This window comes from Oncorhynchus masou, chromosome 25 (genome assembly GCF_036934945.1).
Source record: "Oncorhynchus masou masou isolate Uvic2021 chromosome 25, UVic_Omas_1.1, whole genome shotgun sequence".
Taxonomy (NCBI): domain Eukaryota; kingdom Metazoa; phylum Chordata; class Actinopteri; order Salmoniformes; family Salmonidae; genus Oncorhynchus; species Oncorhynchus masou.
This window is the reverse complement of record NC_088236.1, coordinates 27,351,202-27,376,827: the sequence shown is the minus strand read 5'-3', so window position 1 is coordinate 27,376,827 and position 25,626 is coordinate 27,351,202. Positions and strand designations below refer to the sequence as shown.

Genomic DNA, 25,626 nt, shown 5'->3' with positions numbered 1-25,626 from the left:
CAACAAAATAATAAGTCAATACTTTCTTAAGGCACTGTATCTGTTCAGTGGGATATGTTTGAGTGAATGTTAGAGTGAACTGTCCAGCTCATGACACAATTGTGCCTTGTCACAGTTGATCTCAAAGCTTGCAGGATGCCAGGGGACAAACTATACTGATGTGTTTTAATTCTCTGTAATAGCTGCTGAATCTATAATTAATCAAGAGATCATGGAAAGTAATTATCCAGTGTTCTGGGGGCAAGGATTTCTTTGCTAGTAGTTGTCTCCTCTGAGTGTTGATATTGGGTCGTTCCACGAAATGAGTCCCTTTAAGTAGAAATTATGCAGCAATATTACATTTGAAAAGCCTGTTATATTAAATTAAGTGCCCTTGGAAAATTAAATAAACTCAGCATTTTGACATGTCCCTCTGTGTACTCTCTGTGACTTCTAGGAAGATTTGAATTCACTTAACACAAACATTTCTCCAAGTTTTCACCACTTCTCCACAGCCCTGGTTATTTTGTTGCTTTGACAAAGTCATAGCTGAAAATTATTATTTATTTAATGTGATTAGTGTTTCATTTTAAGGTAAAAAATAAAAATAAATAAAAATGGGACTCATTTTAATGTCAACCCTGTTACTTGAAATTAACTCTCATTTTTTAATATGGTGAAACTATTCCTTAAAAAAAACGTTAACCCTGTTACGCATAGATAGACAGACTAGAAATGTTTTAATGCTAAACATTTCTGGGGTGAAGCTTGCATTCAATTGTCCCTCCATGTAACAAGCTTCCATTCCCCCTGTCACAAGTGGATTCATGACTGATTTGGTAATAAGTAATTTCTTTATTTAACATCTTGAGATGAGAAAACATGTTTTTTAAATTAAATTGAGCATGTGCTCATGACAGAATATAAAAATCTGGTGAAATAAAACGGGTTTTTTTAATCACCAAGTTACACTACCCAAAAGGGACTCATTTAGTTCAATGGCTCTATTACTCACCCGCTTAAACTGGTAGAGGATGCTTCCCAGCACTGACTCTCATGGTACTGTCATGGTAAAAGAAAATGGGAATATCTATAGGCCAATTTGCAATTTAGGAGTAGTGTTAGAAGTGTCACCAAGTTAGTTATTCAGTGCTGACTGTCAACATAAGCTGCAGTCTAGGCTAGGTTGCTACTTATACAATACAGGTCGACCTATTTAATCAATGCATAACGATTTACTAACCAAATTCTATTGTCATAATGACAGTTATTACATTATATACGGTTAACTCTAGTTAATAGATGATAGGCCTACATTTTCATCAAGCATAGAGAGCACAATTTGTATCCAACATCCAATCAATAATGGCTACGAACCGGTGTTTGTTTTGCTGAATAAAAGCATGTTGTGTAGAGATCTGAGCCAATGAACAGCAACGAACAATCTTGCTGTGACCAATCATATTCCAGCACATATACCGGCTTGTTTTCCCAGGAAGTTGATGATGTGTATTTACAAGAGGTTCATAGCTAGCTAAGCAGCGCTTTAGCTACTTAATGTATCTTTAGTCTACAAACGATAGTGGTTACTTAGAGACTGATACTTTTATTTAACATTTTCACGTAGCTTGTTTGAGTTCTAGTCAAGAATGGTGTAATAAGGTGAGTACGCTGGTGAAGATGCTTTGCGAGCTAGCTAGCAGCTGTCAGTGCCATTTTTGCAGTACGTGCCTGGCTTGTCGAAAATACTGCCAGTAGCTAGCTATGTATCCAGTGTATTGGGTGATTATATTTAGCCATATAGCTAATTAGGCTTACCAGTTTTGTATGGGTTATTTAGCTACTAAATTTAACACTTAAGCTCCACGTTAGCTAAAGACTGCCTTCGCAGATTTTCGTTTGACATGTACACAACTGCCAGCTGTCAAAAATGAAACGACCATAAATTCTGTGTGAAAACTGCTTCTGATTCTGCCTCTCTCCTACACAGCTGTTCCTCGGCTAGCCTAACTCGAATAGATGGGGGACGTGTCACTTGAGAATGGAGGATACTATCATCAGTGATGATGGCTTCATTAACGGTGTGGTGGCGTTACACAAGTGGCCATCTCCTTGGCGGATGGGGACCGCTGCTCTGCCTGTTCCTGGGCTCTCTGGTGGCGCTGTTGATGCCAATGGTGGGGGTGGAGGACCAATGCTGTATAACTCTAAAGGGGATTGCCCAGTTGCACTGCCAGCTATGGGGTAAAACTCATCGCCCCACTGTCCAGTCCACCAGCCTCACTGCCCCCTTTACAGCCCTCGATCTCCTGCCCCTTAGGGCCAAGCCCAGTATTGGTAAGTTAAGTTCTCATGGAATATATACTTCTTGTTGTAAGACTCTAAATCAACTGTCGGTGGTAGAGCACTGTTCAAAATGAAAATACAGCGTTCAGTTAATAGAGAGAATTCATTTCCATAGTGTGTTAAGGGTGGGAGGATAATACCCTCCATACTCTTGGGTTCATGAGTCATATTTAAAAGTACAAATATGAAATCACCTTTTTGATTGGGTTAATACATGTATTGGACAGCACAACTTTGTTATGCAATGTATTTGGTGTGTGCTGATTGCAGAGACCCAGCTGGAGGCCAAGGCAGCGCTGCAACAGGCTGTGGAGATGAAGAAGCAGGGGAAGAGAGAGAAGGCCCACAAGCTGTTGGTGCATGCACTCAACATGAACCCAGACTTCGTGGAAGCTCTGACAGAGCTGGGGACCATTCTGGAAGAGAAGGACGTTGTCCAGGCGGACCATCTGTATACCAAGGCCCTGGCCATCTCACCATGCAACGAGAGGGCCCTGGTGAGCCGTGACCGCACACTCCCCCTGGTGGAGGAGATCGACCAACGCCACTTTGGGGTTATCGACAGCAAAGTACGCAGGCTGATGTCCATCCCCAAGGGTAACTCTGCTCTTAGACGTGTCATGGAGGAAACGTACTACCACCACATCTACCACACAGTGGCCATAGAAGGCAACACACTCACTCTGTCTGAGATCCGCCATATAATTGAGACTCGCTATGCTGTGCCCGGCAAGAGCCTGCAGGAGCAGAACGAGGTCATCGGTGTGGACGCGGCCATGAAGTACATCAACACCACGCTGCTGTCCCGAGCTGGGGCCATCACCGTCAATGACATCCTGGAGATCCACCGGCGCGTGCTGGGCTATGCAGACCCTGTGGAGGGTGGGCGGCTGCGTACCAGCCAGGTGTTTGTAGGACACCACATCCCACCCCACCCACAGGACCTGGAGCGCCACATGCAGGACCTGGTGCAGTGGCTCAACTCAGAGGAGGCCCTGCAGCTGCATCCCGTGGAGTATGCAGCACTCGCCCACTATAAGCTGGTGTACGTGCACCCCTTTGTGGATGGGAACGGACGCACATCACGGCTGCTAATGAACCTGGTGCTCATGCAGGCACGCTACCCACCCATCACCATCCGCAAAGAGCAAAGGTCCGAGTACTACGCCGTTCTGGACACAGCCAACGAAGGCGACGTCCGCCCCTTCATCCGCTTCATAGCCAAATGCACAGAGATCACCCTGGATACCCTGCTGATCGCCACCACTGAGCACCCTGTGGGGCTGCCTGGCACCAGCCACCACCAAGCCTGTCCAAACTGCAAACAAACCATACCTGTCCACAACAGTGAGAGGGGACGGGAGTGAGCTGGGCAGGAGGGTACATGACTGTTTGGATTTTGATTTAATCTAATTTGGGGTTGATCCTGCTATAAGTGTAAAGATATGTCAGTTGATATACATATTACTAATAGCAGCCCTGTGTCAAAATGAAGGCATGACCTTGCAATTTCCCAGTAGAAATGTGCATCTTTACATAAAACAAATATTCTCATGGTTTAAGATTTCCTCATACCAAGTAGAGGTGCAGGTTAGTGGAGGCTGCTGAGGGGAGGGACAGCTCATAATAATAGCATCAAACCATGTGTTTGATACCATTCCTCTCCAGCCATTATCATGAGCCCGTCCTCCCCAATCAAGGTGCCACCAACCTCCTGTGGTGCAGGTGTTTGAACTAATTATGCTGAGTTGTGATTTAGAATGTTTATGATAAAGGGTCATGAATTTGTTGACTCAAATGGGGCTGTTTCATACTCTTGGCCATGCTACATGCTATTGTTTTTAGTGCCGTTTCTAAAGGACATTTAGGCCTAAACTGCATTTCACCCATCTATTATCAGTAGTTTTGAGTGAACTCATAACTGAAGGTGTTACAAATTGGGTAATACAGTATGTGTACATGTCTGAGTTGTGATTATTGGTCCGTCTTATCCATGAGGGAGAAACATCTAAAGATTGGCCTTGCGCAGCAGATCACCTGTTGGGTGTCGAAGAACGGTGTTGTAATGTAGCTTATCCAACTGGGTCATAGTCTTTCACTGAAGCACTTTCATGTATTTGAGTTTATTTACTACAAAATAAACATCTGTTGAATGTGACTTAGTGTAAACCTCAAACATTATTTGAATTGTTTTAATAAACTTTAGGCCAAAACAGCAACAAACCACAAGATGGCAATTTTACAACATCCAAATAAGTAGTAAATAAAATCACAGAAAAATAGACCACGTACAATCTCAGAAAGTTGCATTGATAATTTAGTTTAAAAAAAACACTAGTTTACATTTGTTCTAATAAATGACCACACACCCCATATTTTTGTATTGGACAAAACAAAGCCACTTCTAAAGATCAAACATTTGTAGTCTCTAACTAGATTAGGCCAGGGTTTCCCAAACCCGGTCCTGGGGCCCCCCTGGGTGCACATTTTGTTTTCCCCCTAGCACTATACAGCTGATTCAAAGCTTGAGTCGGTTATTGAATCTTGTGTAGTTCTAGAGAGAAAACAAATGTGGGGGGGGGGGCAGAATGAAGTTTGGGAAACCCTGGATTAGGCCACTGTGGTGATAGAACATTGATAGATATAGCTAATAATTCTCAAAACAAATGTATTACAAAACTATGGTCAACCACGGAGTCTGAACACACATTTGACATTCCCCACTCATCCAAACAGGATTGATTTGAAAGGAAAAGGAGACAGTTCTGAATTAAGTATAAACCTGCATTCCCATGATGTTATCACATACTGAACATATATTGTAGGGCAGATTTGATGGAGGGCTCTTGCAATCAAACAGCTGCATAGATTCTTCTCCCAACAACAGTTGATTCACTTGTGGACAGTACTCATTACAATACTAGGATGACAGCTTCTCCAAACTGTCAGTTCTTCATTCCCTACCCATCTCAAGACTTCCACAGATGGTTAAGGTATTTAATAAACTAACTTACCTGGAAGTAAATTGGAAACAATCTAAGGAAAATATGACGTACAACAAAAATGTCCTCCAATCATTTCAGGTAAGATAACATAATGGGGCGCTGGGTTAATGACATGCACACGACTACCTGTTAAATTATAGTGCCAGCAATAAACCTTTTAACAGCTATAGATGAAGGATAAAGGATTTTAACAGTAAGGAATTAGTACATCTGCAAATAAATTATTTGTACAACTGCCATTTAAGGTAATATTCTGTAAAGCGAAGCATTAGTCTTTCACTGTTTGGGAACAAATATCGTTGCATGTTAGCTGCCCTGTAAGGGACGCAAAAGATTTTAGTGGCATGTTGACATTGAAGATACCTTAGAGGAAAGATTCACCCATTCTAAATGTTATATTGCTTTTGTGCATCTGATGCAAAACACATCATACCGGCTGTATTTCTGCCTGCTTGGATAAACATGAAATTACACCAGGATTCGATAGAATATTCAAAATATGTGAAACTTAAACACAAATGGGGGGAAATTATTTTCATTATTGTAATACATCATCTATAACACATCTCAAATGTCAAGCTCTTGCATATACTTTTTAAAAACAACAAGAAACATAATTCACAAGCTGGGTTGTTTTAGCAGTTAACAATTCAGAAAAAAAATATTTACACGTCTTCTATAAAAACACCTTTTCCAATCTAAAAAAAGCAAGCCGAAATTGGTCGCTCACACTTTTTCAAAAGGAATATGAATTAATCATTGTTCAAAAGGAATATCAATCAAACATTGTTCAAAAGAATGGTAATATGGAGTTTGGGGCCAGTCGAAGGAGGGAGGGAGATTAAGGCTTTCTCACAAAAAGTGACAAGGAGAATGAGCCCATGGGAGTGAATAAAGGGGAGTCAAACAGCACAAGATCTGCCATTTCTTCTCAAGGACCCAAGATGGCTTTCCATACAAAAGGCAGTCATTTGTTTTTCCATAATTTTCACTTTCTGAGAAGCATTTTGGCAAAGTCTGAATTGGACATGGGCTTGGCCTGTGCTTCAAACCCAGCGTCTCCGGATGCACCCCCTGTGGGTTTAGGTGCAGTCCCATTTTCTGCTTTACTTTCTGATCCAGTCTGCCGATGTAGGGAACGAGGGATTAGTGAGAGTTGGGTTCGCCCTTTTCCCCTCCTGAAAAGGAAAACCAATGGAATCAAAGCTCTCATTCACATGTATATATTTCTTCTGTGAACATGTGAGAATAGCCCGATTTAAAAGGCAGCTTATGTTTAATGAGTTGGAGAAACATAGCTAATCGTATATTTGTAATGAGTACTTTCGTCAGGGTAACTAACATCTTTCCTTGTTAGAAGAGTATTATTACTAGTGTTGGAAACTTACGATCCATAGACCATAGCCCGGGGCATCATGGCTCCCATGGGCCTGCTGAAGTCAGGCTTGTCGGCTGCATTTCTGCGAGGTGGGTTGCTAATGGCAACAGAGAGTGTGTGTTCCTGTAGTACCGTGCCATCCAACTTCAGCACGGCCTGGGAAGCCTGAGCCTCATCTTCAAACTCCACGTACGCCAGACCCTGTAGAGGCACGTCACAGCAGCACATTATAGCAGCAACTCACATGAGAGCTATCCATTTTACGTATAAGTCAATGGAGCTTCTACATGTATGATTCAAATGATCTGTTTGGATTTTTACAAAGATTACACATAAATATAAGTTACTAACTTATTACTCAACTGGAGAGCTCGAGCAAATTAATAATCTAAACCTAACATCTGGATGGAGAAAAATACTTAGCCTCCCAGCCCCAGCCCTGTACACACCAACCGGCCAGCCCTGTACAGACCAACCGGCCAGCCCTGTACAGACCAACCCCCCAGCCCCAGACCAACCTCCCAGAGTTATGCCTCCTAACCTTGGGTTTGCCTGAGCGGTTGGTGACCAGGCGGATGTCCTTGATGGTGCCTTGATCCTTGCACAGCTCCTCCAGCTGCTCCCTGGTGCAGGAAAAGGGCAGGCCCGAAATAAAGATCTTGTGTTTCTCTAGGTTTGTGTTGTACTTAAACACCTAGAGGAAGAGACATGGAAAGAGTAACTCACTATCTATATGGTGAAACCACCACACCATCCACCCCTAAATCAAAATAAACATACTGAATTTTTTTAAATTAAAAAACGCAACAGCCAACAATTTCAAAGGTTTTACTGAGTTACAGTATCTGGTGTGACCACCTTTTGCCTCATGCAGGGCAACATCTCCTTTGCAAAGAGTTGATCAGGCTGTTGATTGTGGCCTGTGGAATGTTGTCCCACTCCTCTTCAATGGCTGTGCGAAGTTGCTAGATATTGTCGGGAACTGGAACATGCTGTCATACACGTCGATCCAGATCATCCCAAACATGCTCGATGAGTATGCAGGCCATGAAGAACTGGAACATTTTCAGATTCCAGGAATTATGTACAGATCCTTGCGACATGGGTCCGTGCATTATCATGCTGAAACATGAGGTGATGGCAGATGAATGGCACGACAATGGGCCTCAGGATCTTCACACAGTATCTCTGTGCATTCAAACTGCCATCAATAAACTTAAATCGTTTTCGTTGTCCATAGCTTATGCCTGCCCATATCATAAACCCACCATGAAGCACTCTGTTCACAACGTTGAAATCAGCAAACAGTTCGCCCACACAACGCCATACACATGGTCTGCGGTTATGAGGCCGGTTGGACGTACTGCCAAATTCTCTAAAATGTTGGAGGTGGCTTAAGGAAGAAAAATGAACATTAAATTATCTAGCAACAGCTTTTGGACATTCCTGCATTTGGCATGCTGACTGCACGCTCCCTCAAAACTTGAGATATCTATGGTATTGTGTTGTGTGACAAAACTGCACATTTTAGAGTGGAACAAGGTGCACCTGTTTAATCAGCTTCTTGATATGCCACACCTGTCAGGTGGCTGGATTATCTTAACTAATTTGTGCACAACATTTTAGAGAAATAAGCATGTGTATGGAACATTTCTAGGATCTTATTTCAGCTCATGAAACATGGAATCAACACTTTACATGTTGCGTTTATATTTTTTGTTCAGTGTAGATTGGTCTCACCTTAAAATCAGGGTTCTTGTTTTTATCCACACAAGGCGATACGAACATTGGCCTGCCATCGACCTCACGCCGGTCCATCTTCAGGGCCTCGGGCACGGACGTCTTGCCCTCAAACTGTACGTAGCAGTACCCTCTGAAGCCCTTGGCAGCATAGACGGGGCGCACCGACTGGACAGGACCACAGGGCTCAAACAACTCCTTCAGTCTCTTCTCTGGATCCTCCATGCTGAAGGCCAGGTTGCTGATAAACACACTGCAGTCATCCTTGCGTTGTTCGGGGTTGTCTTCCTGGGTCTTCCGTACGGTGGCTGGTGCCATCTGTTGGCCCCTCTTAGCACCAGGGGGTTCCTGTCTACGGCAAGGGGGGGCTCTCCTCCCAAATAGTCCACTTTCTGTCTCCATGTACTCCTCAGCACCTCCTCCCCTGAAGCTGCCCTGGTTGCCCTCCCCTCGGTGCCTCTTTGGAGGTTGCTCTGTTGCACAAAAGATAAATTGAGTCTTAGGCCCTGCGATAGACTGGTGTCCTGTCCAGGGGGTGTACTTGTACATCAAGCTGCCTCACACTACAAAATCAGGAGATAGCTCATAGGGTAGGAGCCTGTTCCGGCTCAAGGCTACTTACTCACTGTTGCACAGAGGTGACACAAAGCTTTAGCAAACACACAGGATGACTTTTATACTTGCCATTTTGTTAGCATAAGCGGAGACCAAGCAATAACATTCCTATGTAAAAAATAATTAAAGGGGGAAAAAATGGTAGGATCGTCATGTCATCTCCCCTTACCCGATTCCTGATGTCTCCCCTTACCCGATGTCTCCCCCCACTCATTCTCGTTATCCTCATCCTCTGCCTTCCTCTTCTCTCCAGGCCTGCTGCCTTTCTGTCCCTTCTTTTGGTTCTTCTTGTCTGCCTTGGCCCTCCGCCGCTGTTCAGTCTTCTCCTCCTCCTGTCGGACCAGATGAGCCTCTTTCTCTGCCACCTGAGAGAGGGACTGGGATGAAGTTATGAACATGACAGCACAGAAACAGACAGCTGCACAAGCAAAGCTGTGTTTTTTCCCTTTCAATTCTGTCACAAAAAATCTACAACTGTTGCTCTCCAATGTAAAAAAAAAATCAAATCCCATTCCATGCTCCTCTGCCTAGTATAATCAACGTTCTATGTTCACAGGCCTAACTAGCAGCAGTGTTGCGGGGTCAGCTTACCTTGGCCCTCTGCTCGTTTACTCTGTTCAGCCTCGTCTCAGTCTTCTGCACCGCTGCATCCCAGTCCTCCAGAGACCCTGGTGGCGACACAACAAACTGCACTGAAACTCACTTTACTCTCACACCATGACTTACCAATTCAGTGTTGGTTTCTACAAATCAGCCAATCAATATCCCCAACTGACACCTGTCCACTTATTCATGGAATTTCCATTAAAAAAAAGACTCACCCTCAACCCTCTCAAAGGTGAGCAGGACCTCGCACACATGCTCAGGGTAGTCGGAGGTACACTGGACGGCCCTGTGGAGGGCTTTCCTGCAGTGAAGAGCATCTCCGTACGACCTGCAAAGAGTCAAACCATATCACAACCACCATCGGATGTCATAGATACATATATCTCTTGAGCCATCAAATCAACAGTTCACAGGTGACCACTAAATAGAGGCCTCACTGACCTCTCCAGGTTATAGTGGCCTCACTGACCTCTCCAGGTTATAGTGGCCTCACTGACCTCTCCAGGTTATAGTGGCCTCACTGACCTCTCCAGGTTATAGTGGCCTCACTGAGTGGCCTCACTGACCTCTCCAGGTTATAGTGGCCTCACTGACCTCTCCAGGTTATAGTGGCCTCACTGACCTCTCCAGGTTATAGTGGCCTCACTCCAGGACTGACCTCTCCAGGTTATAGTGGCCTCACTGACCTCTCCAGGTTATAGTGGCCTCACTGACCTCTCCAGGTTATAGTGGCCTCACTGACCTCTCCAGGTTATAGTGGCCTCACTGACCTCTCCAGGTTATAGTGGCCTCACTGACCTCTCCAGGTTATAGTGGCCTCACTGACCTCTCCAGGTTATAGTACTCCAGCCACATGTTGGCGAATTTGGCATTCCCTTTTGTCATGATGCTGTCCCACAGTTCTCTAGCTTTCTGAATGTTCTTACAATGCAGGGCCTGGTCAGAGAGAAGAGGGAGAAAATGGTATACAATCACATTTTAAATTGTATAGATGCAATTTTTGCACTGACTTGTATCTGCAATGAAAGAAGCAAGTGAACAAGACAAGTTTGTCATGATCGTCACCCTTACCTCTATCTTTGCCCAGACCTGCATGATGGTACAGGAAGGGTCTCCACTTTCACTAAATCCTAGACAGGAGTAATACACCGTGGTGAGTCTCCAACACAAACACACAAGGACCAAGATGAAGAGTACTGTACACAGGCCGCAGGTCCACTTACTCTCTTCCACGTCCTGTTTCATATAGTCTAGAGAACGGGTGAAGGCTGCCCGCAGCTCCTCCAGCTCTCTGCTCGACTCTGGAAAATAAACACCATTATCAATAGAGGACTTCATTCATCCATACATTCATCCATCCATACATTCATCCGTACATACATTTGACTTTCTCAACACCACAAATATGATCTTATTACTTATGTTACTTTGCATTACCCAATGTTAAGGTGCTTTCACCTTTGCTGAAATCGACACGCCGCCTCAGGTAATCGAGGTACGCTTCCCAGATATTAACATAATCTGTAGCTTGTATGAATCCGGCATTCAAGGCCTTTTCAAAAACGTCTGTGGAGGGAAAAAAAAATACATGGTCTTTCATGATTCCACAGTCCCAGTACCAATAATAGGGGCAATACAACATCTTTAACCAAGTTCACCCCTTTTCATTGAAACATACAGTATATCACAAACGTGAGTACACCCCTCACATTTCTGTAAATATTTGAGTATATCTTTTCATGTGACAACACTGAAGAAATGACACTTTGCTACAATGTAAAGTAGTGAGTGTACAGCTTGTATAACAGTGTAAATTTGCTGTCCCCTCAAAATAACAACACACAGCCATTAATGTCTAAACTGGCAACAAAAGTGAGTACACCCCTAAGTGAAAATTTCCAAATTGGTCCCAATTAGCCATTTTCCCTCCCTGGTGTCATGTGACTCGTTAGTGTTACAAGGTCTCAGGTGTGAATGGGGAGCAGGTGTGTTAAATTTGGTGTCATCGCTCTCACACTCCCTTCATACTGACTGGTCACTGGAAGTTCAACATGGCATCTCATGGCAAAGAACTCACTGAGGATCTGAAAAAAAGAATTGTTGCTCTACATAAAGATGGCCTGAGCTATAAGAAGATTGCCAAGACCCTGAAACTGAGCTGCAGCACGGTGGCCAAGACCATACAGCGGTTTAACTGGACAGGTTCCACTCAGAACAGGCCTTGCCATGGTCGACCAAAGAAGTTGAGTGCACGTGCTCAGCGTCATATCCAGAGGTTATCTTTGGGAAATAGGCTTATGAGTGATGCCAGCATTGCTGCAGAGGTTGAAGGGGTGGGGGGGTCAGCCTGTCAGTGCTCAGACCATATGCCGTACACTGCATCAAATTGGTCTGCATGGCTGTCGTCCCAGAAGGAAGCCTCTTCTAAAGATGATGCACAAGAAAGCCCGCAAACAGTTTGCTGAAGACAAACAGACTAAGGACATGGATTACTGGAACCATGTCCTGTGGTCTGATGAGACCAAGATAAACGTATTTGGTTCAGATGGTGTCAAGCGTGTGTGGCGGCAACCAGGTGAGGAGTACAAAGACAAGTGTGTCTTGCCTACAGTCAAGCATGGTGGTGGGAGTGTCATGGTCTGGGGCTGCATGAGTGCTACCGGCACTGGGGAGCTACAGTTCATTGAGGGAACCATGAATGCAAACATGTACTGTGACATACTGAAGCAGAGCATGATCCCCTCCCTTCGGAGACTGGGCCGCAGGGCAGTATTCCAACATGATAACGACCCCAAACACACCTCCAAGACTACCACTGCCTTGCTAAAGAAGCTGAGGGTAAAGGTGATGGACTCGCCAAGCATGTCTCCAGACCTAAACCCTATTGAGCATCTGTGGGGCATCCTCAAACAGAAGGTGGAGGAATGCAAGGTCTCTAACATCCACCAGCTCCATGATGTCGTGGAAGAGGACTCCAGTGGCAACCTGTGAAGCTCTGGTGAACTCCATGCCCAAGAGGGTTAAGGCAGTGCTGCCAGCGGTTTGTTGTTATTGAGGGGACAGCAAATTTACACTGTTATACAAACTGTACACTCCCTACTTTACATTGTAGCAAAGTGTCATTTCTTCAGTGTTGTCACATGAAAAGATATACCCAAATATTTACAAAAATGTGAGGGGTGCTCACTTTTGTGATATACTGTACATGTCATTCATGTTTAAAATCTCCTTGTTTACGTCCACACCATACATGACACATATGAGTGCTGCCTCCATAACCCACCTGTGGTCCAGTGCTTACCTGAGATAGTGTGGTGGTCAGCCCCATGCCTCTCCAGGGCAAGCAGGTAGTTCTTCCACAGGCCCATGGTCCAGGGGCAGTTCCTGACCGCACGGTCGTGAGAGGACAGGACCAGGTCTTTGATTTTTAGTTGACGATCCTGAGGCAACAGCAAAAGACTTGATAATAAAACAATCCAACAATCAATCACAACCCACATTGACAAGGTACTCAAAAACCATGAATCTACAGTCATTTCTACCTGAGTGGTAAATGACTTCATTGCTAGAAAGGTGAACCTGTAGGATAGTGTTCATTCTCCATCATAACGCTGCACAAGGAATATTATACTGCCCAACACCATTAGGCAAAGTCATAATTTGATTCATGTGTGGAAGCATATAATGCAGTTAAATCGCACCTCCATCAATTTAATCACTTCCTTTAGTATATGCAGAAGGCCAAAATGTGGCTTTTAAAAAGAGCCTAATGGATCACAGGTTTGGAACAACAAGATTAAACTTTTGTTTCTTCACCAAACTGGTGAAACGGCCAGGCTCTGATGAATTACTGGATGTTGTCCGTGTTTAAGGTTGCGATATCAGCATCTTATTTCCATCCCTTTAAAGCAATTAAAAGGCCATGAATAAATTTAAGGAGCTGCTGGATGGAGCGAGAGACGGCTGGCTGCGAGTAATTCAAATGAGCCCAGTGCAGCACGTCACCCGGGGCAGTGGAAGGGGGGGGGGGGAGACACACTCACCAGGTACTTGGTGTACTTGGCCCACATGTCCGGTACCAGGCAGTTCTCTGCCAGTGCCCGCTCAAAGATGATCTGGATCCGTGCCGGGTCACCCTCCTTTTGCTCATAGTCAATATAGGTCTGATATTCTGCTAGCTTGGGTGGCTCGGCTGCCATCTGAAACACAAACGTTGGCATGTTAAAGACATTGAGCAGATGACCATGTCTAGCATACAGACTCGCAATGATTTCAGAGGTACACGTAGAAAAAAGCAATCAATTTGCTTAAGCACATAATGCTTAAAATGACAAAACTTTCCTACTAATCTACTGCTACTTTCTAGGCAGTGCAATCAGAATTGAATGCTTCAAATCCATTCAATTCTTCCAAAACAAACAGCATGGTACAAAATGTCCAGGGTAGAATACAATCTAGGTAAGTACCAAAGTCTCCTCATAAGGCTTGCTCTTCTCCATCTGTTGCAGGGCCCTCTTGTACTTCTGGGAGACTGTATCAGACACCCCCTGGTCAGACCACTCCTCATACTCTGCATATGTTCCTTCCATGTCTGTAAAACAGCAGTTATCATTAGGAGAAACCTCTTTCACATTCTAAGTGTGGCTTAAAATGAAGGTGATTATATAAAAGAGCATCCTGTGCATTTATTACAGTAAATTAAAAGGGAGGAACACCAAAAGGTTAAAATCTCATTCAGAAGGATATTGGCTTTTGACATTTTGAGTGTCCCCTCATTTTACCAATAACACAGCCATGTAAATGCTTCAGCCTGTTTTCTTTTTCTATGTGCCATTATCTTGTGGAGGTAGAAAACAGTGCCTGACAGGCTGTAGATAAGGAGGGATTATACACTGAGCGTTGGCACCATGGTTGGCACAGGTCATAGAAGCGAGAGATGGGTTTAGCCATTCCAGAAATGCCTCCGGTGGCCTTTCAGCCAGACCAGAAAAAAGGCAGCAGACAATGCCAGACCATCTGGCAATCTCTTGGCGAGTCCTGCGCTTGGATGAAAGGCTGGTTAGGGACCACATTACTGGGCCTGGTGAGAATGAGTGCTTTCTCTGTAAACCGCTATTGAGTCTTTGAAAGGCAACATAGCAAGAGAAAGCAACACTCAGCAACTCTCCTAGTGGCTGGTGACTTTAATGCAGGAAAACAAATACATTTTACCTCATTTCTACCAGCATGTCACCTGTGCAACTGGGGGACGGGACTGAGCTTAAGGCTAGAGCTGCCGCTTTCAAGGAGCGGGACACTAACCCAGACGCTTATAAGAAATCTCTCTACGCCCTCTGACGAACCATCAAACAAGCAAAGCGTAAATACAGGACTAACATCTAATCCTACTACACCAGCTCTGATGCTCATTGGATGTGGCAGGGCTTGCAAACTATCACGGATTACAAAGGGAAACCCAGCTATGAGCTGCCCGGTGACACGAGCCTACCAGATGAGCTAAATGCCTTCCATGCTCGCTTCGAGGCAAGCAACACTGCCTCGAATCTCTCCATGGCCAATGTGAGTAAGACCTTTAAAACAGGTTCTTTAAAAGACCTTTAAAACATTCAAGGCCAGACGGATTACCAGGACGCATACTCAGAACATGTGCTGACCAGCTGGCAAGTGTCTTCAATGACATTTTCAACCTCTCCCTGACCCAGTAATAACTACATGTTTCAAGAAAACCACCATAGTCCCTGTGCCCATAAACACCAAGGTAAACTGTCAAAATGACTATCGCCCTGTAGCACTCACATCTGTAGCCATGAAATGCTTTGAAAGGCTGGTCATGGCTAACATCAATCATCCCAGACCTACTCCAATTTGAAAACCACTCCAACAGATGACATAATCTCTATTGCACGCCACACTGCCCTTTCCCAATTGGACAAAAGGAACTAGGGTTGTCCCGACTAAAAATGTTTTCCCATATATAGACACACCATATGTGTTTAAATAAAATCATCTTGTCTGAAGCTTTAAGTACAATGTGATTAATAAATTCACACACATGACTCAAGAGGGAGCCAGAGATCAAGATAGCCTAACCAGAAGAAAAAAACCTGTGGCCGAACCACCTCCTCCCACTGCTGCTGGCCTTCGCAGATTGTGCCATTATGCTCCTGAAATTGTCGGTAATAGGCTACACCAGGCGTTGGCAACCTTGTCAATTTGGAGCAGTGGTGGGAAAAGTACTCCATTGTCAAACTTGAGGAACAGTAAAATACTACTTGATTAAAAGTCTAAAAGTAATTGGTTTTAAATACACTTAAGTATCAAAAGTAAATGGAATTGCTAAAATGTACTTACAGTGCCTTTGGAAAGTATTCAGACCCCTCGACTTTTTCCACATTTTGTTAGGTTACAGCCTTATTCTAAAATGGATTAAATAGTTTTTTTGCAACTCATCAATCGACACACAATACCCCATAATGACAAAGCAAAATCAGGTTAATAATTTTCTGCTACTTTATTGATTTTTTAAATGAAATTTACATAAGTATTCAGACCCTTTACTCAGTACCTTGTTGAAGCACCTTTTGCAGCCTCGAGTCTTCTTGGGTACAAGCTTGGCACACCTGTATATGGGGAGTTTCTCCCATTCTTCTCTGCAGATCCTCTCACGCTCTGTCAGGTTGAATGGGGAATGTTGGGGGAATGTCTCTCCAGAGATGTTTGATCAGGTTCAAGTCCAGGCTCTGGCTGGTCCACCCAAGAACATTCAGAGACTTGCCCCGAACCCACTGCGGCGTTGTCTTGGCTGTGTGCTTAGGGTTGTTGTCCTGTTGGAAGGTGAACCTTTGCCCCAGTCAGGTCCTGAGTGCTCTGGGATGGGTTTTCATCAAGGATCTCTCGGTACTTTGCACCGTTCATCTTTCCCTCGACCCTGACTAGTCTCCCAGTCCCTGAAAAACATTCCCACAGCATGATGCTGCCACCACCATGCTTCCCCGTGGGATTGCGCCAGGTTTCCTCCAGACGTGGCGCTTGGCATTCAGTCCAAAGAGTTCAACCTTGGTTTTCTCAGACCAGAGAATCTTGTTTCTCATGGTCTGAGAGTCTTTAAGTGCCTTTTGGCAAACTCTAAGCGGGCTGTCATGTTACTTTTACTGAGGAGTGGCTTCCGTCTGGCCACGGTACCATAAAGGCCTGATTGGTGGAGTGCTGCAGAGATGGTTGTCCTTCTGGAAGGTTCTCCCAACTCCACAGAGGAACTGTAGAGCTCTGTCAGAGTGATCATTGGGTTCTTGGTCACCTCCTTAACCAAGGCCCTTCTCCCCCAACTGTTCAGTTTGGCCAGCCGGCCAGCTCTAGGAAGAGTCTTGGTGGTTCCAAACGTATTCAATTTAAGAATGATGGAGGCAACTGTGTTATTGGGGACCTTCAATACTGAAGAAATGTTTTGATACCCTTCCCCAGATCTGTGCCTCAACACAATCCTGTCTCTGAGCTCCACAGGGAATTATTTTGACCTCATGGCTTGGTTTTTGCTCTGACATATACTGTCAACTGTGGGACCTTATATAGACAGGTGTGTGCCTTTCCAAATTATGCCTAATCAATTGAATATACCACAGATGGACTCCAATCAAAAGTTGATGAAACATCTCAAGGATGATCAATGGAAACAAGATGCAACAGAGCTCAATTTCATGTCTCATAGCAAAGGGTCTTAATAGGCATGTAAATAAGGGGTATTGTGAGTATGGGGTATTGTGAGTAGATTGCTGAGGAAATGTTTTTATTTAATCCCTTTCAGAATAAGGCTGTAATGTAACAAAATGTGGAAAAGGTCAAGTGGTCTGAATACATTCCAAAGGCACTGTAAGTATCAAAACCCTTATATTATGCAAGCCAGACAGCACAGTCTTCTTGTTTTTTAAATTATGGATAGCTTGTGGCACACTCCAACATAATTTACAAACGGAGCATTTGTGTTTAGTGAATCCACCAGATCAGGTAGTAGGGATGATTAGGGAAGTTCTCTTGATAAGTGTGTGAATTGGACCATTTTCTTGTCCTTTGTATTTTATTTTATTTCACCTTTATTTAACCAGGTAGGCTAGTTGAGAAAAAGTTATCATTTACAACTGCGACTTGGCCAAGATAAAGCAAAGCAGTGCAACACAAACAACAACACAGAGTTACACATGGAATAAACAAGCATGCAGTCAATAACACAATAGGAAAGAAAGTCGATATACAGTGTGTGCAAATGACGTGAGGAGGTAAGGCAATAAATATGCCACAGTAGTGAAGTAATTACAATTTAGCAAATTCACACTGGAGTAATAGATGAGCAGATGATGATGTGCAAGTAGAAATACTGGTGGGCAAAAAAAGCAGAAAGGTAAATCAAAACAATATGGGAATGAGGTAGGTAGATTGATTGGGCTATGTACAGCTGCAGTGATCGGTTCGCTGCTCAGATAGCTGATGTTTGAAGTTAGTGAGGGAAATATAAGTCTCCACCTTCAGCGATTTTTGCAATTCGTTTCAGTCATTGGCAGCAGAGAACTGGAAGGAAAGGCGGCCAAAGCAGGTGTTGGCTTTGGGGATGACCAGTGAGATATACCTGCTGGAGCGCGTGCAACGGGTGGGTGTTGTTATCGTGACCAGTGAGCTGAGATAAGGCGGAGCTTTACCTAGCATCGACTTATAGATAACCTGGAGCCAGTGGGTCTGGCGACGAATATGTAGCGAGGGCTAGCCGACTAGAGCATACAGGTCGCAGTGGTGAGTGGTATAAGGGGCTTTGGTAACAAAACAGATGGCATTGTGATAGACTGCATCCAGTTTGCTGAGTAGAGTATTGGAAGCTATTTTGTAAATGACATTGCCGAAGTCAAGGATCGGTAGGATAGTCAGTTTTACGAGGGTATGTTTGGCGACGTGAGTGAAGGAGGCTTTGTTGCGAAATAGGAAGCCAATTCTAGATTTAACTTTGGATTGGAGATGTTTAATATGAGTCTGGAAGGAGAATTTACAGTCTAGCCAGACACCTAGGTATTTGTAGTAGTCCACATACTCTAAGTTAGAACCGCCCAGAGTAGTGATGCTAGTCGGACGGGCAGGTGCGGACAGCGAACGGTTGAAAAGCATGCATTTGGTTTTACTAGCGTTTAAGAGCAGTTCAAGGGCACAGAAGGGGAGTTGTATGGCATTGAAGCTAGTTTGAAGGTTAGTTAACACAGTGTACAAAGAAGGGCCAGATGTATACCAGCAGCAAGAGCGACATCGTTGATATATACACAGAGAAAAGAGTCGGCCCGAGAATTGAACCCTGTGGTACCCCCATAGAGACTGCAGGAGGTCCGAACAACAGGCCCTCCGATTTGACCCACTGAACTCTTATCAGAGAAGTAGTTGGAGAACCAGGCGAGGCATTTGAGAAACCAAGGCTGTTGAGTTTGCCGATGAGAATGTGGTGATTGACAGAGTCGAAAGCCTTGGCCAGGTCAATGAATACAGCTGCACAGTAATGTCTCTTATCGATGGCGGTCATGATATCGTTTAGTACCTTGAGTGTGGCTGAGCTGCACCGTGACCAGCTTGGAAACGGGATTGCACAGCGGAGAAGTTACGGTGGAATTTGAAATTGTCAGTGATCTGTTTATTAACTTGGCTTTCGAAGACTTTAGAGGCAGGGCAGGATGGATATAGGTCTATAACAATTTGGGTCTAGAGTGTCACCCACTTTGAGGAGGGGGATGACCGCGGCAGCTTTCCAATCTTTAGGGATCTTGGACGATATGAAAGACACGTTGCACAGACTGGTAATAGGGGTTGCAACAATGGAGGTGGATAATTTTAGAAAGAGAGGCTCCAGATTGTCTAGCCCAGCTGATTTGTACGGGTCCAGGTTTTGCAGCTCTTTCAGAACATCTGCTATCTGGATTTGGGTGAAGTAGAAGCTGGGGAGGCTTGGGCAAGTAGCTGTGGGGGGTGCGGAGCTGTTTGCCGGGGTTGGGGTAGCCAGGAGGAAAGCATGGAGAAATGCTTATTGAAATTCCTGATTATTGTGGATTTATCGGTGGTGACAGTGTTAGCCTCAGTGCAGTGGGCAGCTGGGAGGAGGTCCTCTTATTCTCCATGGACTGCTATGGTCCTGCTAGGCATTCAATATGTAACAAGTGCTTTTGGGTGTCAAGGGAAACTGTATGGAGTAAAAAGTACATTATTTTCTTTAGGAATTTACTGAATTAAAAGTTCTCAAAAATATAAATAGCAGAGTAAAGTACAGATACCAAAAAAAAAAAAACTTAAGAACTTAGAAGTATTTTTACTTCCTTTACACCACTGATTTGGAGTGCCAACGTAACGTTTCTACCGATCTCCGTGCCATTATGATTTTCATATGTACATTTTCGTGGAAGTTTCATTTCTTTAATAATAAAGTCGGCGTATCTCAAAATCATTGTCATCTAATTAATAAAATTATATCTAAATTAAAATTACACAAAGCTAAAATGAACTTCCATTGCCAACTATGTAAAAATAGCCTACATAAAGGCAACAAATAAAAACATTGCAGCCTACAGGTAAAAAATATCCTGATAAAAATAAAGCACACATTGGCTACGCATGGCCTGTCTGCAAGGAACTTCAAACATTGCATCAACTATCAACTTGGTCCAGCCAAAAGCTTGTGCTAACAAACTTGCAACATTGTATAAAATATTCTGGACCCTAAGAGTTTCCCGTGCCAGTAAACTCCAGACAGACATAACTGTAGGCTATTTGAGGAAGGGATAAGAAGTAAATCAGATAGCCCTATTTTATGATGTTTCTACTGTATCAGAGCATGACATTTTTTCCCTTTCATGACAAGTGGTTACCGAAAGGGAGAGTGCTGGAAAGATTTTTCAAATAGGCTACATTGAGGAACGATTTCAACTAAAATATTGAATGCATTAACATAAATTACAGTAACCAAACAAACATTGTAGATGAGAAATTATGGGAATTAAATGGTACAAGTACTACTGGTAATACTGGTGTCATCCGCGTCCTCCGCAATGGATTAGTCCATTGAGACAGGCATCAATCAAGTGCCATAAAACATTTATTTTTTTGTGCAACTGCTCAACCCAAAAAATTATTGGTAGACCAATAACCTATCGAACAAACAATCGACCAGTTAACTAAATGGGGTCAGCCCTAAAAGAAACACATACGTGAGAATGGTGTTCATTAACTACAGCTCAGCGTTCAACACCATAGTGCCCTCCATGCTTATCACTAAGCTAAGGTTCCTGGGACTGAACACCTGCCTCTGCAACTGGATCCTGGACTTCCTGATGGGTCCGACTCCAACACCACCATTAATTTTGCCAACAACACAACAGTGGTGGGCCTGATCACCGACAACGATGAGACACCCTATAGAGAGGTCAGAGACCTGGCAGTCTGGTGCCAGGACAATAACCTCTCCCTCAACGTCAGTGAGACAAAGGAGCTGATTGTGAACTACAGGAAACAGAGGGCCGCACACACCCCCATTTACATCGACGAGGCTGTAGTGGAGTAGGTTGATAGCTTCAAGTTCCTCGGTGTCCACATAACTAAGGATCTATTGTGATCCAAACAGACCAGTACAGTCATGAAGAGGGCACGACAACTGGTGGCTAAAAAGATTTGGCATGGGCCATCAGATCCTCAAAAAATTATACAACTGCACCATCAAGAGCATTTTGACCAGCTGCATCACCACTTGGTATGGCAACTGCTTGTCATCAGACCGCAAGGCGCTACAGAAGTTAGTGCGTACGGCCCAGTACATCACTGGGGCCGAGCTCCCTGCCATCCAGGACCTCTATACCAGGGAGTGTCAGAGGAAGGCCCAAAAATGGTCAAAGACTCCAGCCACCCAAGACACAGACTGTTCTCTCTGCTATTGCACGGCAAGCAATACCAATGCACCAAGTCTGGAACAAACAGGACCCTGGACAGCTTCTAACCCAAGTCATATGACTTCTAAACAGCTAATCGGAATACCTGCATTGACCCTTTGTTGCACACACTGGACTCTGCCCACACAATAACACACTTAAAATGCACACACATGCATACTGATGCCACACACACACCTTTCACACTCACCACATATGCTGCTGCTAGTAACTTTATCCCTACCTATATGTACAGTACATAGCTACCTCAATTGCCTCATACCTCTGCACATCGACTCGGTACTGGTACTCCTTGTATATAGCAATGTTATTTTCTACTCCCTATATATAGCCATGTTATTATTACTCAATGTGTGACTTTTCATTTTTAGATTGTTGATCTTATCTTTAAAATCCGCATGGTTGGAAAAGGACCTATAAGTAAGCATTTCGCTGATAGTAAGCATTTCACTGTTAGTTTACACCTGTTGTCTATGAAGCATGTGACCAATCCAATTTGATTTGACATTGCACTGGCTCTCCACGACTTGGTCCTGAAAAGGTCATTGCGATGGGGTACCTCCCAAGTGTGCCATAATAGCCTCTCAAGGACATGTTGTTCCATCCAACCAAATCCCTCCCCCCTACCCTCTGTACAGCATCCCCTCCAGAATGGAGCAGGGAGAGCCTTACCCATTAAGGGGATGGCCAGCTGGCGGCGGAAAAGAGTGTGGATGCGTTCGAGCTGAGCGTTCAGAAGCTCCTGCTGCTCGCAGGTGGGGACGATGCCAGGGGGAGGCTGAACAAAAGGAAGAGATAGAAAACAGACCAAATCCAGCAAAGAGCCTAGTTTGTGTAATATCAGATTGCGTTCAATCATGCTTTTTCAACATTTCTGCCCAATACTGAAGATACAAGGAAAATCTACCATCATTAATTTAGCAGACGGTCTTATACAAAACACCAAGAAATATAGACATGCGGAGATATAGAAAAATGAGCAGCATGTTGCAGCTACTAGAGATCACTATTCTTCAGGGACGCTCACCTGAACAGTTGCCAGTATGACGTTCTCAAACTCCCTGTAAGCCTCCCACAGAGTCGCCCCCTTGGTCATGTGCAGCCCCACGGCTGTCAGGGCTCTCTCGAAGATGGACCTCACCTTCTCCATCCCACCAGGCAGTCCCATGCCCCCAATAGAGTACTGGGCATACTCCAGCCAGATTTCAGGGCCTGAAGGCCACATGTGAAATTCAATGTTTACTTTACAATAACATCACATTATATAGAATCGTAACACAATCCAATAAGTAGGGACAGAACTCACAGATATAATCTTTCACAGCCATCTCAAAGAGCTCGTAGACTTTCTCCCGGTTCTGCTCCTCCTCGGTTAGGCGGATCTCATCCTTGAGCCAGTCCAGCCATATCTCTGCAAGAAAGGACAAGTCAGATTTGTATACAGTTCACAATAACATTCAGTATGATTACAACAATGAAACCATCACTTTTCACAGTAATGATGAAACAGTAAACCTTGTTCCAAATTACTGAATCATCATCATACATAAGGCTTCTTCACATCAATTAATCACAAAAGAAGCAGCAGACGTTGCAACAAGTCTTTTATTTAATCTAGTCTACCACAAAGCACATCAGCTCAATCAGAAAAGTGGCAAAGCATAAAGTCTGCTGCCTCTCCAGAGGCCATCAGACACCAACCTTCAGTCAGTGGAAAGAGCTCACTCATCTTCTGCCTTGCCTTACGCAGTGGAGGCAGTTCCCCCTCCTGCCTCAGGAGTTTTATGAGGTCCACATGACAGTTGTAGTCAAAAGCATTGATGGACAGCTGAAAGTCACAGAGAGAGCATAGAAGACGAGTCGGACCAACAACCTTGTGTGTGTGTTTACAGATGTTTTTGGTTAGCAAACAAATATATAATATGTAAGTGAACTAAATACTGTAATGAGTATTGCTTGTGAAATCAACCAGATAGCTTGACTGTTAAATGTTGTTGCTGACTGGCTGGCTACCTACCTACCTTTCTCAACTGCAGCCCGCCGAAAGGGCGCGTGTTCAGTTTGTAACACAACTGCAAGCACGTTGGCTGGTATTCTTTTCATACGTATTATATAATTGTGGCTGGGTAACATGCCAGTTGACTGAATAGTTACATAATGAGGCATCAACTAATAGCTAGCAAACTATTAGCATGCGAGCTAACGTTAGCTAAGTAGCTAGCTAGCTTTCTTTGCAGTACAAGCGGTGCAAGTCTGCAAACAAGCCAACTTGTTTGTGATGTGTTGTTTGCTTTTAAATCAATGTAACAAACAACGCTGGTTGACATCAAACGTTATAAATGGCTAGCTGTAACTGTGGATTAAAAATAGCTAGCTAGGTTTCCATTCATTTCTCAAACAGTGAGCTTTGCTAACGTACCTGCTCCTCCAAACGCTGAATTTCGGCTTCATTCTCTTTATCATCTTCTGACGAATCGTCTTCTTCATCGTCGGAATTTTCGATTCCCATACCCTCCTCTTCATCTGAATCCATTTCTCTCTCCATCCCTGCCTCTTCCTCCATCTCTTGCAACTGCGTCTCTTCTGCGTTCCCCGTTGCTGCCATATTGGAACTATGTCTGCCTGGTAACAGCAGTGAGAGCTGTCCAAGGTAGAGCCTGGCAGGCAAACCCGCCCCCTGATTCTACTATGCTAAATTCGAAACGTCAAGTAATATGTTACCTACATGGCAAGAACACAACCAAATAACTATCTATTAATATTACTTGGACAATAACAGCTATAACCACCATATATTGCATTTGCTAAGATTCCTCCTGAAAAGAGCGGATACCGAATATCCCAGCAATTAAGAGGGACTCCTGTAGGGCAATTTTAATGGCCGACGTCCCTGTGCATGCTGTGTAATGATGAGAAGCACATAAGCAGCCTATTGTACTCTTCTATTGTACTGTTATGCACTTCGTCGTACATATCATGTGAGTAAAAAACAAAGTGGGAAATGTAGACCTATTTGTTCCTATACGTGTCAGAAGTAATTGATTCCTGTTTATATGCTAATGTGGCAAAACGCTACTTTACATTATTGTGCAGATGAGACTTACTAGACATGTTGCAATTGAATGCACAAAAAATTGTTTGGGGCCACAGCACAGCATACTGCCAAATATATTTGAAACAGCAGACAACCGCCTTTTCTTCTCGAACGCAAAAAAGTCGAAACTGTCACGTGTTTGTGACATATTCGATTACGCTTCTTCTTTGGTTTTTATGACGGTCCACAAACAAATATTATAGGTGCATGCTGCCACCTACAGAGTTGGCTGTATATCAGCCTACAATTCTGTAGATGAAGTATGAATTAATTACACTTTGTAAAAAAAAAAATCCCTACAAACTGACCCTGCACCCATTAAAACTGACCCGTTTAGTCCTGCACCCGTTTAGTCCTGTGTGGCTCAGTCGGTAGAGCATGGCGCTTGCAACGCCAAGCGTCGTGGGTTCGATTCCCGCTGGGGCCACCCATATGTAAAAGTAGTGGCCCCAGCCGACTTGTAAGTCGCTTTGGACAAAAGCGTCTGCTAAATGGGATATATTATTATTATTATTATAAAACCTAAACACTATTCCAGTACTTTGGCCCTATCTGATCAAAGACTACAGTACAAAGATAGGCAGAAACTTCCCACTGAGGATAACAACGTGCCATCGACACGGCCAGCTACCAAGGACTGTGGGGTCTCCTTCTCCGTGGCCAACGTGAGTAAGACATTTAAACGCGTTAACCCTCGCAAGGCATGCGCAGACCAGCTGGCTGGTGTGTTTACGGACATATTCAATCTCGCTATCCCAGTCTGTTGTCCCCACGTGCATCAAGAAACTACAATTGTTCCTGTACCCAAGAATGCAAACTGAACTAAATTATTATCGGCCCGTAGCACTCACATTTGTCATCATGAAGTGCTTTGAGAGACTAGTCAAGGATCATATCACCTCCACCTTA

The 25,626-nt window shown here is 44.0% G+C and overlaps 2 protein-coding genes across 5 annotated transcripts; one reads left to right on the top strand and one right to left on the bottom strand.

Moving 5' to 3' along the window:
• The first annotated feature begins 1,453 nt into the window (after positions 1-1,453).
• LOC135514024 (protein adenylyltransferase FICD-like) lies at positions 1,454-4,483 on the top strand. The gene is made up of 3 exons (XM_064937154.1): positions 1,454-1,641; positions 1,970-2,316; positions 2,596-4,483. Exons 2-3 carry the CDS (start codon positions 2,043-2,045, stop codon positions 3,690-3,692), a joined length of 1,371 nt encoding a protein of 456 aa, XP_064793226.1. The 5' UTR covers positions 1,454-1,641; positions 1,970-2,042; the 3' UTR covers positions 3,693-4,483.
• Positions 4,484-4,503: 20 nt separating this feature from the next.
• LOC135514023 (squamous cell carcinoma antigen recognized by T-cells 3-like) lies at positions 4,504-24,504 on the bottom strand. 4 transcript variants are annotated; one of them, XM_064937150.1, is made up of 19 exons: positions 24,043-24,504; positions 23,325-23,451; positions 22,930-23,034; positions 22,651-22,835; positions 22,296-22,401; positions 14,136-14,260; positions 13,713-13,868; positions 12,971-13,109; positions 11,107-11,235; positions 10,893-10,970; positions 10,741-10,799; positions 10,496-10,605; positions 9,885-9,997; positions 9,655-9,731; positions 9,257-9,440; positions 8,449-8,921; positions 7,250-7,402; positions 6,719-6,909; positions 4,504-6,508 (listed from the first exon to the last, which is right to left on the bottom strand). In XM_064937150.1, exons 1-19 carry the CDS (start codon positions 24,226-24,228, stop codon positions 6,319-6,321), a joined length of 2,886 nt encoding a protein of 961 aa, XP_064793222.1. In that variant the 5' UTR covers positions 24,229-24,504; the 3' UTR covers positions 4,504-6,318. The 4 variants fall into 4 exon arrangements, with proteins under 4 accessions (XP_064793222.1, XP_064793223.1, XP_064793224.1 ...); XM_064937151.1 differs by having other exon boundaries at positions 9,257-9,428; positions 24,043-24,503; XM_064937152.1 differs by having other exon boundaries at positions 11,128-11,235; positions 24,043-24,503.
• Positions 24,505-25,626: the final 1,122 nt, after the last annotated feature.

Bases quoted from the DNA above. Each gene is read 5' to 3' on its own strand.
- LOC135514024 (XM_064937154.1), top strand. From the start codon at position 2,043: ATGATGGCTTCATTAACGGTGTGGTGGCGTTACACAAGTGGCCATCTC. The intron at 2,317-2,595 runs GTAAGTTAAGTT...TGCTGATTGCAG, and splicing joins TAGGGCCAAGCCCAGTATTG to AGACCCAGCTGGAGGCCAAG.
- LOC135514023 (XM_064937150.1), bottom strand. From the start codon at position 24,228: ATGGCAGCAACGGGGAACGCAGAAGAGACGCAGTTGCAAGAGATGGAG. The intron at 22,402-22,650 runs GTGAGCGTCCCT...CCTTTTGTTCAG, and splicing joins TCATACTGGCAACTGTTCAG to CCTCCCCCTGGCATCGTCCC. The intron at 7,403-8,448 runs GTGAGACCAATC...CTCTTCCTCTAG, and splicing joins ACAAGAACCCTGATTTTAAG to GTGTTTAAGTACAACACAAA.